The sequence below is a fragment of the Temnothorax americanus genome, unplaced genomic scaffold (assembly GCF_048541705.1).
Source record: "Temnothorax americanus isolate GAGA-0224 unplaced genomic scaffold, ASM4854170v1 Scaffold9, whole genome shotgun sequence".
Classification (NCBI taxonomy): Eukaryota; Metazoa; Arthropoda; class Insecta; order Hymenoptera; family Formicidae; genus Temnothorax; species Temnothorax americanus.
Window position 1 is genome coordinate 891044 of NW_027509812.1, and position 16474 is coordinate 907517.

The 16474-nt window shown below is 40.4% G+C and overlaps 4 protein-coding genes across 6 annotated transcripts; 3 read left to right on the plus strand and 1 right to left on the minus strand.

Annotated features, from left to right (window-relative positions):
• Positions 1 to 798: 798 nt before the first annotated feature.
• On the minus strand, positions 799 to 6424 carry LOC143907879 (general transcription factor 3C polypeptide 6). 3 transcript variants are annotated; one of them, XM_077424932.1, is made up of 6 exons: positions 6116 to 6424; positions 5554 to 5784; positions 5188 to 5446; positions 4873 to 5125; positions 4207 to 4367; positions 799 to 2306 (listed from the first exon to the last, which is right to left on the minus strand). In XM_077424932.1, the coding sequence occupies exons 2-4, from the start codon at positions 5710 to 5712 to the stop codon at positions 4953 to 4955; spliced, it is 591 nt and encodes a 196-aa protein (XP_077281058.1). In that variant the 5' UTR covers positions 5713 to 5784; positions 6116 to 6424; the 3' UTR covers positions 799 to 2306; positions 4207 to 4367; positions 4873 to 4952. The 3 variants fall into 3 exon arrangements, with proteins under 3 accessions (XP_077281058.1, XP_077281059.1, XP_077281060.1); XM_077424933.1 differs by having other exon boundaries at positions 799 to 2317; XM_077424934.1 differs by lacking the exons at positions 799 to 2306; positions 4207 to 4367 and adding an exon at positions 4578 to 4805.
• On the plus strand, positions 2074 to 4689 carry LOC143907873 (amidophosphoribosyltransferase). Its single transcript, XM_077424923.1, has 7 exons — positions 2074 to 2284; positions 2443 to 2735; positions 2868 to 3117; positions 3204 to 3443; positions 3528 to 3655; positions 3776 to 3997; positions 4066 to 4689. Exons 1-7 carry the CDS (start codon positions 2074 to 2076, stop codon positions 4336 to 4338), a joined length of 1617 nt encoding a protein of 538 aa, XP_077281049.1. The 3' UTR covers positions 4339 to 4689.
• Positions 6425 to 7234: 810 nt separating the features above from the next.
• Positions 7235 to 8693, plus strand: Sec61beta (Sec61 translocon subunit beta). Its single transcript, XM_077424938.1, has 4 exons — positions 7235 to 7393; positions 7483 to 7608; positions 7713 to 7909; positions 8212 to 8693. The coding sequence occupies exons 2-4, from the start codon at positions 7606 to 7608 to the stop codon at positions 8297 to 8299; spliced, it is 288 nt and encodes a 95-aa protein (XP_077281064.1). The 5' UTR covers positions 7235 to 7393; positions 7483 to 7605; the 3' UTR covers positions 8300 to 8693.
• A 2330-nt stretch (positions 8694 to 11023) lies between these two features.
• On the plus strand, positions 11024 to 16344 carry LOC143907878 (uncharacterized). The gene is made up of 6 exons (XM_077424931.1): positions 11024 to 11265; positions 12267 to 12496; positions 13368 to 13529; positions 13644 to 13851; positions 14244 to 14439; positions 14727 to 16344. The coding sequence occupies exons 2-6, from the start codon at positions 12314 to 12316 to the stop codon at positions 14917 to 14919; spliced, it is 942 nt and encodes a 313-aa protein (XP_077281057.1). The 5' UTR covers positions 11024 to 11265; positions 12267 to 12313; the 3' UTR covers positions 14920 to 16344.
• The last annotated feature ends 130 nt before the right edge of the window (positions 16345 to 16474 follow it).

Here is a 16474-nt window from a genome sequence, read left to right on the forward strand (position 1 = left end):
GACTTTTTTCAATGTGCAAGAGGACTATGGGTGACTATCAAACTCCGATTAACTCAATCAGTGATTAACTTATTAAGAAATACTTCTATTACTTTATATTTAGAAGTATTCTATTACTCTCTTCTATTATTTTGTGCTTAGAAAAAAATTAAAGACAAGCAATTAAGCAATTCTGCTGATTGAACTAATAAATCGATTAATTTTTCGATTAATGCCTGTACTTTTTATTGATATAGAGTTATTAAATTTTTTAATTTGCGGAAAAGAGATTAGGACAACATATTGTACATTAGAAATTTTTGTTTCAAACGATTCTGCCGGTCGAGTTAATCAGAATCGGTCGAAGTCGCTCCGTGTATCCGTATATAAAAAATTATCGCGTTTGCACATTTCTTTATTGCGGTCCTTCCCTTTGCTTTGCCCGATTTTGTGCCTTCGCGTATATCAAATATCGTTGGATAAACTTCTCAAGCAGTTTCTTAGCTGATTCACGGTAATTTGTGCACGTATATCGATAATAAAATTGTGGATCTCATCTGCACAGAAGAGAATATTTTTAAACGAAGTATGCAGCCCGTTCAGTTGCCTCCTTTTTTTCTGAACTCTCTTATTCAAATTCTTGCTTATCCAATTTAAATAAATCAACGCAACCGTACATGATGATTAAGACGCCAGAAAGGCTTACGATAACGGGGCCGAATTCTCAAGATTCAAACGAATTAAATGCATTTTTCGAGAAACTCTTGTGTAATAAAGATATTATAGTCGAAAGGAAATTAATTTCCTTTGGTCCGAACGTTGTATCGAATTATATCAAATATTTCTATTCAACGAGCAATTAGAGTTTGTTTCCAAAGGGGTTGAATATATGATACATTTTATTTATTCTTGACTTGATCAGTAATTTATTCGGAAGACAACATTTATGAGAAAATATGTAGTTTCTGTCTTTCTTTTCTATCGTTTTATTCGTAACATATTTATTCTCTTAATACGATTTCTGTTTAACTTTGAAAATCAGCTCAGAGCATAAGATTAATGAAGATTAAAGAAAGACGATATTACATTCGTATTTACGTATGTAGTTTATAACTGACATAGTGGAAAATTTGTTGCAGAAACTTGTTGCAGAAAAATAGTATGTGATTTCTCGCGTGACGTGAAAGGATTAATTTGCTGTAAACACAAATATAAATGTTTTATATTTTGATATTCATGATGTCAGTACGATGTAAGATGATGAAACCAGTTGCGAAATACAGGTTGCGTAAACGTGATGAGAAAACATAGTTGTAGCATTGTACAAACGTAAGATATGTCGATTCTATCAGTCCGTTGGGGGTCAATAGTTTATAAGAGCAACGCAGATAATTCCTCCACGGGGAATAATTGCGAAAGGATCTATTGAACATTTTAATGAGATTTACAATATTTAATTTACATCCAATCTATATATTCATATTGTAAAATCTTTGCAGGTATCACATATGATATATTGAGTTTATCAATGGAAGTATATTTAAATCCAGAGAAATAAATTAAATTATCAAAAATTTTCCAATCTGCTATTATGATAGTAGCTATATTAAATTAAATGTTGACAATAAGAGAGCGTATTTATGATTATCGTGTCTCCTTCTTTTGTGACCTTTTAATTTAGTTATCTATCTTAATTACTGTGTGTGTGTGTGTGTGTGTGTGCATATTTGGATATTATACCTTCTGATTTCTTCAAGTGGTATACAGGATGTCTGAGACCACCGTACACCCCTTTCAAAATGAAAGGAAATGGTTTTTATTAAAAATCTAAAAAATTTTGATAAGCATATGGAGTACGCTCTATCGAATGGTGATACTTTCATCTTCCGGTACTGACCGGAAATGAGCCATCTAGATTATTCTAGATTAAAATTGAGATTTTTGATATTAAATCCATTTCCTTCCATTTTAAAAAGGGTGTACGGATGGTCTCAGACACCCTGTATATTTATGTAATTCATATTTAATCATTATTACATATATTGATGGATAAAAAGGGAAAAAATTAATATCTTTTATTTATTGCAGATCACAATGGAAACGTTTCACGATAAAGATAGCGAACATTGTACCGAAGCAATGTCTCGCCTTTCCACGGAGGACTCAAATTGTACGAGGCTACGAAGTAAAGGTGAAACCAGGGGACAAAGGCTTACTGGACTTACACACGAATGCGGGGTGTTTGGGTGCATCGCTGCTGGGGACTGGCCATCGCAAATCGACGTTGCCCAAGTTGTTTGTCTAGGTAGGTACACTCGTTTTATACGCTGAAAATTAGCTGAGATAAAAAGATATATAAATATACATGCAATAAGAAAAAAACGAAATAGAAACGAAAGCGAAGGTAAGACGTTGGTATTAGCAATATGAGATAAAGCATTTTTGTTATTTTTGCTCGGTCAGGTTTAGTGGCGTTGCAACACAGGGGGCAAGAAAGCGCAGGCATCGTTACAAGCGAGGGCGTCTGCTCGAAGTCATTCCATGTTCATAAGGGTATGGGATTGATCAATAATATTTTCAACGATGAGAATATGAGAAAGCTCAAAGGAAATCTTGGAATTGGTCATACCAGATACAGCACAAGTGCGGCCAGCGAAGAAGTCAATTGTCAGCCATTCGTGGTGCACACCGCGCACGGGGCATTGGCAGTTGCTCACAATGGAGAATTAGTCAATACGGAGTCTCTACGAAAAATGGTAATGCGGAGGGAAACATTACGTATCTTTTTTTTTTTTTTTTTTTGCGAACTATTTCTTCAGTTTATGTCATAAAGCGTCAAAATTCATTAAGAAAACTGAATTCCGTGTTGATCTCATATGTATGTCCAGGTATTAGGTCGAGGCGTTGGTTTGTCGACGCACTCGGACTCGGAGCTCATAACACAAGCGCTCTGTTTGAATCCGCCGGAAGGTGAAGTCAACGGACCGGACTGGCCTGCGCGTATCAAACACCTTATGCAATTGGCACCTCTATCGTATTCGTTGGTGATTATGCAAAGGGACAAAATTTATGGCGTGCGAGATCCTTACGGAAATCGGCCTCTTTGTATAGGGAAGATCGTGCCGATTGGAAATTTAGGTGCATATTGAAATATTAATAGAAATTATTGTCTATTTCAACAATGCTGTTTTAACACTAATACAAAATAATGAAATAAATCGTAGCAAGTAACGACTCTGACGACGATGACGATGAAGCAGAAGGCTGGGTAATTTCATCGGAATCTTGCGGATTCTTGAGCATCGGCGCGAGATATGTTCGCGAAGTATTTCCCGGCGAAATTGTGGAGCTGACCAGAGAAGGCATTAAAACTATCGACATAGTGGAAAGACCAAATAAAAAACCGCAGGCCTTTTGCATTTTCGAATACGTCTATTTTGCCAGAAGCGACAGCATTTTTGAGGGTACGTAAATCGAAATAATAAAATATAGAATTATAACGCATTTTAAACATCGGGAAGAAAACACGTTGAATCGTTTGTTTATAGGGCAAATGGTGTATTCCGTACGTATGAATTGCGGACGGGTGCTAGCGATGGAATCCCCGATTGAAGCGGACATAGTCAGTTCTGTGCCAGAATCTGGAACTGCAGCGGCACATGGATACGCGAGACAAGTAAGTACAAATAGAATCAGCAGCATAACTGCAAATATACACTGTACAAATGCAAGAACAGTTTATATATGTGAGCGCAGTCGAAGTCTAATTAAGCTTTTTTCCTTTTTAATGTAACAGTCTAAGATACCGTTCGCCGAAGTGCTGTGCAAAAACAGATACGTAGGTAGGACGTTCATTCAGCCTAGTACGCGGCTGAGGCAGCTCGGAGTAGCTAAGAAATTCGGAGCTTTGTCGGAGAACGTAAAGGGAAAGAAAATAGTTCTCATTGACGATTCCATCGTCAGGGGAAATACAATCGGTCCGATTATCAAATTGCTACGTGACGCCGGCGCTAAGGAGGTAGGTTTTTTTTAAATGCCGTTTTCCGTTTATATTTATTACTATCATTCGTCATGTCGCGTTTGCAGGTTCACGTTAGAATAGCATCGCCACCGTTGAAGTATCCATGTTACATGGGCATCAACATTCCAACGAGAGAAGAACTTATCGCGAATAAGCTTGACAGTGTAAAGCTGGCTAAGCACGTGGGAGCGGACAGTTTAACGTACCTTTCGGTCGAAGGACTCGTCGAGGCGGTCAGGCACCGCATGGACAATCGCGAGAGTAATTACGTCGGTCACTGCACCGCTTGTCTAACGGGAGAGTACCCGGATGAACTGCCCGGTGACCTCGACTGGTAAAGACACACACGCGATATACAATTTCTGATCTAGAATCAAACAAAACTCAGGTCTAAAGTGAAATAACGAATACGAAGCATTCGATGTATGCGATTTGATGTTATTATAAAATAGATATACACATTATATGCATATTACTTCTTGCACATGAAATATATATGTATATAAATATATATAAAATAAGTATGTGTGAATATAAGATTTTCTATTTTTTTTGTCAGAGCATTTTAATAGAACTAGACATTACAGACGCAAACTATTTGCAGCATCAATGTAACAATGTGTAAATTGTTTCCATCAATAATATATGAACTGTACACCAATAAAATCTTTGGACGTATCTTTCGTAAATGTGTGACAGGCGTTTTACTATCTGGGCATTAATATTATTGTCAGCCGCATGTTTTGAATGTATAACGCTTGTGATAAGAACATTAACCTCTAGATATTAAAATATTTAGCTAGAACTTTAAAACAGTTTAAAATTATTTTATTTTTCTTACAACTACTTAAAATACAAATTTTTACACCTACTCAAATATATTAAAAGCTTCCAACGTATTAGTGACTGAGAGAAATACTCTTTCAAAGGAATAATCTTTGAATCCTCTCAATCATGCCTCTTCTGATTTTTCTTTGATTTTGGCCACAAGTGGGTTATCCTCGTCAGGCTCTGAATCCGATAAAATACCTTTGGATTTTTTCTCTTCCCTAATTTTCTGTTTTTCCAAAAACACATTTAGCTCTTCTAATTTATCGTTACGTACTTTACTCCAAAACTGCATGGCTAGAAAAATTAATTTCACGTCAAATATAGCACACAACGCAGAAATTTGTTTTATTTCTCACCTTCCTCTTGATATTTTGGAGGCACTCCAGCTTGCGATAACGTTTCGGTATTCGGAATACAACTGTCGTGTTCAGAATCCCCAAGGATCTCGACTCTTGGTTTCGTAAACACTCTCTGCATCTTGAGCAACTTTCTTGTTTTAGCAAAGTATTTCAGAGTCGGCACTTTATCAAATACCTCATCGTCCACCTTCGGGTTGTCATCTTTTTCGAAAAACATGTAAGTGCCCATAGCGTCTTCATAAGTGCCTTCATAAAACTATATGTGCAAAATAATTAAAAAGGAGATAAATGTATGAAATTTAAATATAACCTGCACTTTGTGTTTCACCTGTTAAATTCTACAGGCAACAGAATGCTACACACCCGTCCGTTTATTTCCATCATAGGATGCTCGGTGTCTATTCCGATCATATCCAATTGAAGATCTTGATTACTGAACGTATCGCTACCGGTGATCCCTTCAAATTCCACATAAACGAGCATTTCTTCCTCATCTTCCAACAGCTCGTCATCAGACTGCATCTTCGTCACGAATTATTGCTCGCACGTTCACAGAGAGTAAATTCGTTTCAGATTAAACGAGAGGAATTCCACCTAGAAGAATTATGTTACATAAAATAAAATGTTTATCACATACGGTAACACAAGTATAACATATATAGGCATATTATATATATATATTTAACAACAAAATATTAAATAAATGAAACTGTAACGTGAAAGAAACTTTTCAAGAAGTTTTTAAATTATGACATAACAATTTCTGGAACGTTTTATACATAACCTTAAAACACATTGCACTACTTTCTTATATTCTAACACGCAATCCCTACGTGACGATTCTTGTGTAATTCCTCATTAATTAATATTCTGTTATTACAAGAAATAAAAGTATAATGGAAGAAACATATATTAATATACGTACGAGATGACGGTGTTATCCATTTCCTTTTCTACTTATCGTTATCGTTGGCGCATGTGTTTCACATCGTGTAAAAAGCTGCGCAACGAAACTTAACGACACCGACAGTTGTCGGTAGATCGGTACAGAATACGGAACACGTGTGTCTCGCAATCTTCGGAAATTCGACAAAGTTATTAGGAAAGCGTGATGTGACAGGAGGAGAAGCAGGTGGCATCGGGAAATACGCGTGCTGGGTATACGAAGCCCGAAAAATCGGCGAAGTTATCAGGAGCACACAACTCGCAAGGAGGTTAACCGTAGTAAAGCCACTAGATTTACCTAGTGACTTTTATCTAGCGGTGCTGACTCAAGATAAAGGGGAACAATTGAGCAGAGGCTTCTCGACCGTGCCGCGAGATGGCGCCGCTTTCGCCGCGCGCGCGCGCGCGCGCGCGCGCGCCCGGTACACCTCCTGCGACCTCCTTGCCTATTCTGCTTTCCTGATACCTCCGATGAAATTTTCGGAAATTTCAAGCGACACGAGACCCATTCTCTCCTACTTTATCGTCGTCGTACATTCTTCCGATCAACTTTTACGATCTTTCAAGCGTCTCGAGGAGCGCGTAATTAAAATCTAGCTATATTTAATTATTAATTTGTTTAATTATTTCCTTTGAAATACATAATAAAAAAAAAATTTTATTAAACGAATAATATGTTTCCCTACGTGGCGTTGTAGAAACGGTCGAATTGTTTTTTTTTTTTTTCTCTCATAGTCCACGAACATATATTTGTAGAATTTTTCGCGTGTTATAATTCGACGTTTTTTTCTTTCCGAATAATTCTTAATAATTCTTGTGATCCTTTCAGGACGTTATTTCGATATTTAATTGTCAGTAATTCTGGTTTCCCAAAATGGTTGGCCATCGAACGTTTCGCGCGGCATGGGCTGGGCTACGGTCAACGTGACGCTACCTCGGACGCTACAAATGCTTCGAAGCATTCCTCTTCTCTTTTCTTTCAATGAAGAAATCGCAGTTCGGCAGTGTTTTGTCCAACGTGGACGAAAACGACCAATCGCGGCACAGTTAGAAGCACAATGGAGGCAGGACGCAGCCGCGACGGTGACGTGTTCGTCGCGTACCACGTGTAGGATACGCATTCGACACGTCGCGTCGCCCGCTGCTCCGCGTCGCACCGCCAGCCTGCGTTCGAATCGCTCGACGAGAGTTCGTTGGCGTACGTATGTTGTACGTTTTGTCGCCACGTTACTGCCGGTTCTCGCGCGGAGACGGAGAGGTGAGGAACGAAAAGTCTGCACAGGAGTTGTCTTCCGGGCGTCCCGTTCACGCATCTCGACCCGTAACGATCTGTATTTTACTTACAAGACTTCCAGAACGCAAGCGCCGCTGAGATATCTGGTAGTATTTCAACTACCAAGCTGAATCCGTGGCGTTCCCTGAACGAATCTCTCGGCGTTCTTCCAGATTGTTGACAAGAACAGTCGCACAATGGTGAGCACACACGCACACACACACACACATGATGAGTTTGAGCGAGATTTCGGTATATCTGAAGGAAAGACTTTGACTAACGCGTTTTTTTTTCTCGGGAAAAGCCCGCCGCGCCGAGCGCTACCTCCGTGGGATCCGTCGGACGGTCGCCCAGCAAGGCCATAGCGCCTAGAACAGGTGGTGGTGGCACAGTCAGACAGAGGAAAACTACCGTCGCCACCTCCGCCAGGAACAGGACCACCGGCACGAGCTCCGGTGGCATGTGGAGGTTTTACACCGACGACTCTCCTGGCATTAAAGTGTAAGTAGAGTTTGGCTGAAGAGAAATTACAAATCTTGACCGGAGATTGCGTGTTCCTTACATGTGTCGAGTGCCAGATAAGATGAAAAGATTCAGTACACGTTAGTTTATCACAATGTACTTTCACTTGTTGTGAAAGATAACAAGAATGGATGTAATATATTAAAATTATAGACAAAAATTAAAATGTCTACATTGATCGATGTACAACATTGATTATTTATTTCTCTCTTACAATATCATTCTTCTCTCACATGTATCTTGACAACGTTCTGATAAACATTGAAATCGCTTTGTTGCAGGGGACCAGTGCCAGTGCTAGTCATGTCCCTCTTGTTCATTGCATCCGTATTTATGCTTCATATCTGGGGCAAGTACACTAGAAACTAGATTTAAGTGCAATATACTAAGATTATTGGCCTGGGAAAGATAAGAGGCAATGAGCGCACGAACTGCAACGTGCATCATCGTGTAAATCAGGAATTGTCACCTCGAACAGGCTGATACGTGGTTTTTGATATGTACGCTATTAACAGCAATGTTAATAATAATATCATTGAAGGAACGCTCACAAAACACGTTACGACGCTGCGGACATCGTTACATAATCGAAATATATTCATATCGATACACGGGAATATGGGATTAATGGGAAAGTCCGTTTTTTAAGCGAGTTTATCGGCTTATTGTGAGAAAAGTGTGAGAGGTCTTTAGTTTGCATTTGTAATATTAAGGGTATTGCGCTATATAATATTGAAATAAATGTAATTTATTTTTACCCTAATCTGTTGATATTGTGCAATTATTTGTAAGTGTAAATGAAGTATGGATTCTCCTGAAGCAGGACACCGTTCATAACTCCTCGCACGTAACCTTTAACTTTTTACAATCAACGTTTTTACAAAACCGAGGCTTAACATACGTGATGAGGGTCGGGATCGAACCTAGGATTCGCCGACTACGAATAAATCTACGCAGAGCCACGTGTCACCCCGTGTAAGTGTAATTTATTTACATCTGTAGATTTGTCTTTTCCTACGAAGATATTCAATTCGATGTTTCAGCTGAAGAACTTAATTTCTTTTTAAGAAACGTTAGAAAATTTTAAATTAATCTTTAAATTAGGAAAATTAAATTTAGATTAATTGGAGTTGGATTAATCTCTTGAATTTTTTAAGAAACGAATTCTGTTGCAGTTGACTGCATTGATTCAGTACTAAAAGTGTTTCAATTTTTGTTATCAAATAATTTTACAAGAAACATTAACCGAATGACAATGTTTCTTTTACCGAATATACTTTTAAAATACTTTTGTCTTTAGCGTACGTTGCTTTTTATATGTTTCTTTTTTTTACTACAAATTAATGTAATTTTAATTTTCTGCATACAGTTCGAAAACTGCATCTCTTCGAGGAGAATAATGTCTTACATGTATAATTGCTACATGAATAATTTATGAATTTATTTCTCACATAAATTTTACAGATTGAGATTTGCAAATCAAAATTTAATATTTAAGATTTGTTCATGGCAATGAAATTTTTTGTTATCTAATTGAACGAGTTAAGATTATGCAGATACTAGCTTAAACAAAAATCTTTCTATTGCACAGTTTTTTATCGAGCACTGTATCCTCGTATAAAAAACCGTTGAATAAAATTAATATTTAAAAATAAAATATGTATTTCCTAAATTGTTTCATACATCCACATTGCAAGATAATTTTATGCTTGGCGAACTCATAATAATTTATACGCTGGTATTATTAATGACCATATCTTGTGCATGTGGATGCCGCTGAATAAAATATTATAAAAAGAGCATAATCCTCTGTTAACAATTCATCCTCTGTTGATGATCTCATTGAACGTTTTAAATACTATGGTAACGATTCAAATGTCGGTTTTCTCAATGGAATTTTTTATTCGTGAAAACACCGTTTATTTTGTTCGAGGCTTTTTATTTCTGCAATCGTGCACCACTGGCGTCCGCGGTAGCAAGAGTTTTTCTTATACATCCATATTTTCGTTCCCGAGCGTTTTCAACGAGGCGCCGGCGCATCCAATATTGATTCCTGACTCGATGAACCGAATTGCATTGCGACACTTCCGAATTGACGAAGCAGAAGATAAGCGTTATGAGATAATCGCAATAAATACGTCCTGAAAATGCACGCGCAAAACGTGCACGATTGAAGCAAACGCTTAGCATGGAGGTCGAGGAAAAAAGATTGCAAACGAGCAATATGGAAGATTGGAACAAGAAGGGAGACACACACACACACACACACAGGATACAAGAGGGGATGAAAGAGTGAAGGGAAAATAAGAGAGATCGACAGGAAGGGGAGAAAGAAACAAATTTCAGATTAGAGGGATAAAGATGAGTGAAAAGAAAAATAGACCGATGTAAAAAAGGAATGGATGCTGCGATTAATATGTGGAATAATTGTGATGAAAGAAAGAAAGGAAACAGTGCGAATTAAGAAAGGAAATGGGCTGAGGTTTAGAAAGGAACATCGTGAAAGGCGAGCGAAGGCAAGGAAATTTTAAAGGGGTGGCTAAGATTCGAGAAAGGGACGTTCTTCGACGCTCTAGACTCCAATTTATTTATAATTATAGAAATCCGTGCGAAAAAAGTATTTATAAAAAAAACTTATAAGAATTTAAAGAAAAGAAATTGAAAAATGTGCAAAGAGAGAGATACATTGATAAGTAGTAAATATATAAGAGCAATCCGCGAACACGTGCGTATTTTAATTCGCTCGAACAATCAATTATTGTCTGTAATCAATTAAAATAATCCCGCGATAATCCCTCCCCCCTCCCAAAATCCATCCACGGAGGAAATGGTTCGATGGATGGCACGCCGAGGTCGCGGATCCGTCTGACGCGGGGATCTTCCCGCTGCGGCCCCTCGGCGGGTGAGAAGGCGCTCCGAGCTCCGAAGGCGTGCGCCGTGGAGGCGGACCGGGAGGAGAACGCGCTACATCGCGGACGCGCGTGGCCGAGAAGCGGGGGCGGGAGGCGCGAGAAAGGATGCCCGCGCCGAGGCGACTCTCGTCCGCTCCGACCACCCCCCGCCGCGGGGGGCGGAGGACGCGCGCATCTCTCGCGCTCCTCCGCCGCCGCCGCGCCGTCGAGGAGGGCTCGCGAGCGAGCGTCGCCGACCCGCGGCCCGCCGCGGACTCACACACGTGATACCCGTCGTGCGGGGAGTGCGCGCCTCCGTTTTAGCCGCGGCGACATCGGACTTCCTCTCCACGCCTGGCGTCCGAGCGAAGCGGCGTCGGGGCGGGACGCGCGTTCACGCGCGCTGGTAAACCACCGCGAGAGATGCGGTACTCCACGGGAGAGGTAATTTCCTCGCCGTCTGTTTCTCCTCTCTTTCCCTCGGCGTTCGCTGCTTCGGGCCCTCCCGCGTCGGAAAAATCGGGAGAACCGGAGTGACACCGATATTAGGCGCTATCATGCATTTCGCGACAGTGGACAGCGTTATATTTAAAGACGAGGGCGTTCGACGTTGCTTTATTCAACACCTCGCTCGATAATGAATAGAATCATGCACATCAGAGATGCGCGCTAGATTATTTCGCAGATAGACGGTGGGTGGGAGGGAGAGCCTGGTTTTGAAGGTAAATCTAAATTCACGAGCTGTACGCGCGCTGGAACATTCTCAAATTATTCAAAATACCGTTGCCAAGAACGCGCACGGGTGTTCCCTTGTGTCATAAATTTCTTTTAGCGAATTTCCCTGTGGGAATGGCCCTGTGTGCGTTACAGCGACGGGACACATCCTCGATCGCGCGTCGCGTTTTCCGCATTGCGGAAATCGTAATATAACTATGCACCACGCGTCGACGTGTTCGCACGACGGCGGGATTTGTTTATTTGCCAGAAAATATAGGATCCGGTTTCGCGCGAACGCGTTCCTTTTCTTCCCTTCAATACTGAATTTTTAAAGGCAGTAAGAAATCACTGCAGAATAATTTATAATCACGACCCATAAATTGTACTATATATAATATATATAGTAATGGCTTCTTTTTCTTTTTCCTAGTTCCTACACAGCTCGGATTAGTTAAGTTTAAGTTGGTGATTGCCCGTTGATTGCCCGTTCTCTTTTGTTAAAAGTTTAATTGTACGTGAGACAGATAATTGAGTTAATTTTTAACTGACGCGTGAAAAGGCTTGATTACCTGCCGGCTGTTACGCGTGCTTGAAGATTAAGAAAATAAAAATTCTATTTAATTTGAACAGATATGAAAAAGAACTGGAGCAATATTAGTTTTAGAGATCAAAGTAAAAGGGTTTAAAGGTATAATTGATTCATCAGCGCGGATATAATCGCGTTTCAGAATCCGAGATAATTTGTCCGGAGGCGACTGAACGCGTCATCGAAAACATGGCGGTCGACATTTTGGACGAGGATCACCTCGCCGTGAGCGCGATCGTGACCGTCGGTATGCAGTTAATCTTCTTCACGATCGCGGCCACTTTCCAGCTGGACAAGTTGACGGACTTCGCCGGCGGCACCAACTTCATCATTCTCGCCCTCCTCACTTTCTTCCTCGGTCAAGTGGGCAAGGTACTTCTAACGCGTTTACCTAGTACCACCTCCCGTGCACGTGTGTGACCTACGTAGGGCTGTTCGACGGATAAAATCCAGGCAAATACGTATATGGAATATTTGCGAACCTGTAGAAAGCGTGCGCGAAAACTTATACCTGCGGATTATGATGAAAGCGAGCTCTCTTGAGAAATTCGACTCTCGTTTCGGTAACTTTAAGCCTACGGGATGCATTGCAGAAATTCAATCAGAAAAGAACCTGCCGAGATAGGCTTGGAAAGTTTCAACAGACTCGAAGAAAGATTGAGAGATCACAAATTAGATGAAGATATTCTCTCACTTTATCCACTTACTGTTAATTACTACTAATGCTGTTAATTATTATTACTCGATTACAAGTTTAATATAGTCAACTTATATTGATTTTTATTGCAACTGTAAATAATCTTTGATAATAATTACGCGATACTTGAATTCGTAAATCATTCTTAGATCGATTCTCTCTCTCTCTCTCTCTCTCTCTCTCTCTCTCTCTCTCTCTCTCTCTCTCTCCCTCTCGCTCTCTCTCTCTCTCTCTCTCTCTCTCTCTCTCTCTCTCTCTCTCTCTCTCTCTCTCTCTCGAAGTTCGAATATACGTCTTGAGACGCATTGCCCGCGGCGTATTGCCCCACCGTAGATTTTATCATCGACAGTTTTACCCTCAATGAAGCCGGTGCTATAAATAAAACGGCAAGATATATTTAATACCTATTAACGGATGACCTGTGCCTGTCTATAAACTTTTTTTTTATACGACGCTCGTTCTATCTCGGTCGTTTTACAAGCGTCACGAATCCGCATCGGTGTAAATAACACCCGACGTAATCTTTTTCTCTCCTCCCCCGTGTAGACGTACGACAGCCGGCAGGTCATGGTGACCGTGTTCGTGTGCCTGTGGGGCGTGCGGCTCTCCGGATACCTTCTGTACCGAATCATCAAGATCGGCCGCGACAAGAGATTCGACGACCGACGCAGCAACGTGATCCGCTTCGCCGTGTTCTGGACATTCCAGGTGAAGTAGACACAGACCGCGTGTCTCCGTATCGCTCGCTCGCGAGCACGCCACCCGTTTCTTCTTCGCGGGGGTATATTGATATCGAAGGGTATACGCTTTGACGGTTCGCAGGCCGTGTGGGTGTACGTCGTCAGCCTGCCTGTGATAATAATCAATTCTCCGCGCCACAAAATACCGCCCGCACCGAAGACGATGACGACACTTGACAGCGCCGGCACGGGCCTCTTCCTCATCGGCCTGCTGGCCGAGACCTACGCCGATCTGCAAAAGTTCGCTTTCAAGCAGGACCCGGTGAACAATGGAAAGTGGTGTAACGACGGTGAGATTACCCTCCGACCATGCACGCGTACATCCGAAAATTTTTTTGCCGAACTCCGTTGAATCCTTCATGCTGCAAGTAAAAATTTAATGAAAGCATAGTTTGTGCGATTTCATTGCCAAGACAAGCTTCGACGAAAGATGTTCGTCAAACTGATTTTCATATATATTAAAAATATATATATTATTACACGAGTTCCACATGTTGCTTTTTATTCAAAGATTTATGTCATTGCAACCGAAAAACGGACCTGGAAATGCTCGCCAAGAGACCCGATAAATTTCTTCGCGTCTCACTTATCGCTTGGCTGTGCTCCAATTACCTCGATAACATTATTTCTCTCTTTCTTTTTGCTAAAGACCGTTGTCATTTATATAAGTTAACGTTTCCAGGACTTTGGAGGCTCTCCCGGCATCCAAATTATTTCGGCGAGATCGTCGTCTGGTGGGGGATATTTTTAATATCCTTAAACGTCATCGAAGGAGCAGAATGGGTCGCTATTGCATCTCCGATCTTCACGACGTTTATTATTCTATTTCTGTCGGGGATGCCGTTATTGGAACAGGCATCGGACGAGAGATACCGGGAGTGAGTGTCGCAGAAGTGCATTGAGAATTTTTGCGAGCTTAAAAAAATAGTATTCTATCTCAGCAAAATTAAATATAAAATAAATGTTTATTGCACGTACTAACTTATTAAGAGGAATTGGAGTTTCTCAACGTAATCAGAAAGACATAATAATTTAAAGATAAATAATTAAGAAGTTATTTAAATTTTTGTTTTATAGTTTGTGACAAAAAAATATTAATGAATGCTGATTTATGCTCTATTGTATTTTGATTATTCATACTTGAACGTTCTGCAAATGTTTTCAGTAACGCAGAGTATCGCTACTACAAGCAATCCACGTCGCCGTTGATACCGATACCGCCGGCTATCTACGTCGAGGTGCCGCGTTTCCTCAAGTTCATCCTGTGCTGCGAATTCCCGTTGTACGACTCCCTGGACGTGAAGCCGAGGTCGGCCGTCACCGAGTCAACGTCCATCAGCCTCGCCGCGTCCACGTAGCTGTAGCCACACGCCGGACGACCGAATTCAGAGTCCGGCGTGCAGTCGACGGCAAAAGCTACGACCAGTACAGCTCTCTGAGTGTTACCTTATCTTTCTCTGCGGCATCGACCATCCCGTCTATCCGCTGACAAAAATATAAACTCCGACGGCCGAATCGCAATTTTCCCAATCCGATGTTCTATCAAAGGCACGATATATCGGCATCTCGAGGAATCGTACGAAACTGTACTTGGGTCGAGCGTACAAAGTTCGGTGTATGGAAACCGAGAAGATCCCCCTCCAAGGTGGAAAGGCTTATAAGACAAAGTGTTATTATTTTTGTAACTAAAAGCCCTTTCCGGCGTTAGACGTAAACGGTACCGGCGACTTTTCGTACGGAATCGAATGATGAGATGAACAAAGAAAATTATTTTTGTAGCGACGTTATATGGGTACCAAAAGTAGTTTTATCGACCAATTCGAGCATCGTTTCTGTACGGCAAGTCGACTGTAATGATTTGATTAGCGGCTTTATTTATGTACGTATTTAAACTCTTATTTTAGATACAAGAAGAAAGATTGAAAATGATATATAATTTGTATGTCCTAAATAATATTCAGGCTTAAGACCTCTTAAAAAGCGTCACTATATTCAAATTAGTCAACCGCTACCCGCACTTTAAATTGCATAAATAAATAATATTATATATTGTTCCAAGAGAGTAGTTCTTGCGTAAATAAATTAGGCAGCCGTTTACCGCGCTCGCTGTCAACTAACAAAAAAAGTGTGTGTCTTAAATAGCAAAAACGAAATTTGAAGCGAGATTTTAATGTAATACGAATAAGACGACGTAGATCATTTATGAAACTAACGGTAATTTATAAAATTGATGATCTGTAGTGGTTGGCGGTTGATACTGTCGGTTCGTTAAAGATAAAATAATTGGCAGAAACGCGCACAGAGATCGGAAGAGAAACGTAAGTGTGTGTACAGTATCTCAAGTCTCCAGTAACTCGGCAGCGAATAAGCAATATTTATCGCCAGAGACGTCAGGCGAACGTAATAAAACAGTCACGTTTACACTTCACCACGCTATCACGATCGCTATCCATTCCGTTAGTACGTCATATAGGGTGCTTATGAAGAAATTTTAGATGCAATACGAACGTGTCCCGATTTCTTCTGTCCCGAGACTTTCGATCGAGTTATTGAGTCATAGCAATATCAAACATATCTCCGTGCCGAATAGAACGTTCCCAGAATACGAAATAAAAGTGAATTTCGAACGGAAGTCTATAAAGCATCTAACGTAGTAATAATGAAAATTACGACGCGCATGAAACGAATTTCTTCGTGGATAAACGATCCAAATGTTATTTCTCGATACTTCACTGTTACGTATGTCTTCAAAGTTCAGGTAATAAATAATTAGTGATCCTAAATTGGGATTATTGATTGATTGACCCTTTCCCTTACGATCACATTATTATACGATTTGCAGCAAATGCATATTATAGTGTTTCCTAAGAGTTGTCTGAAGAGATTTGGACAGCAGATCGCAGATAAACGTCG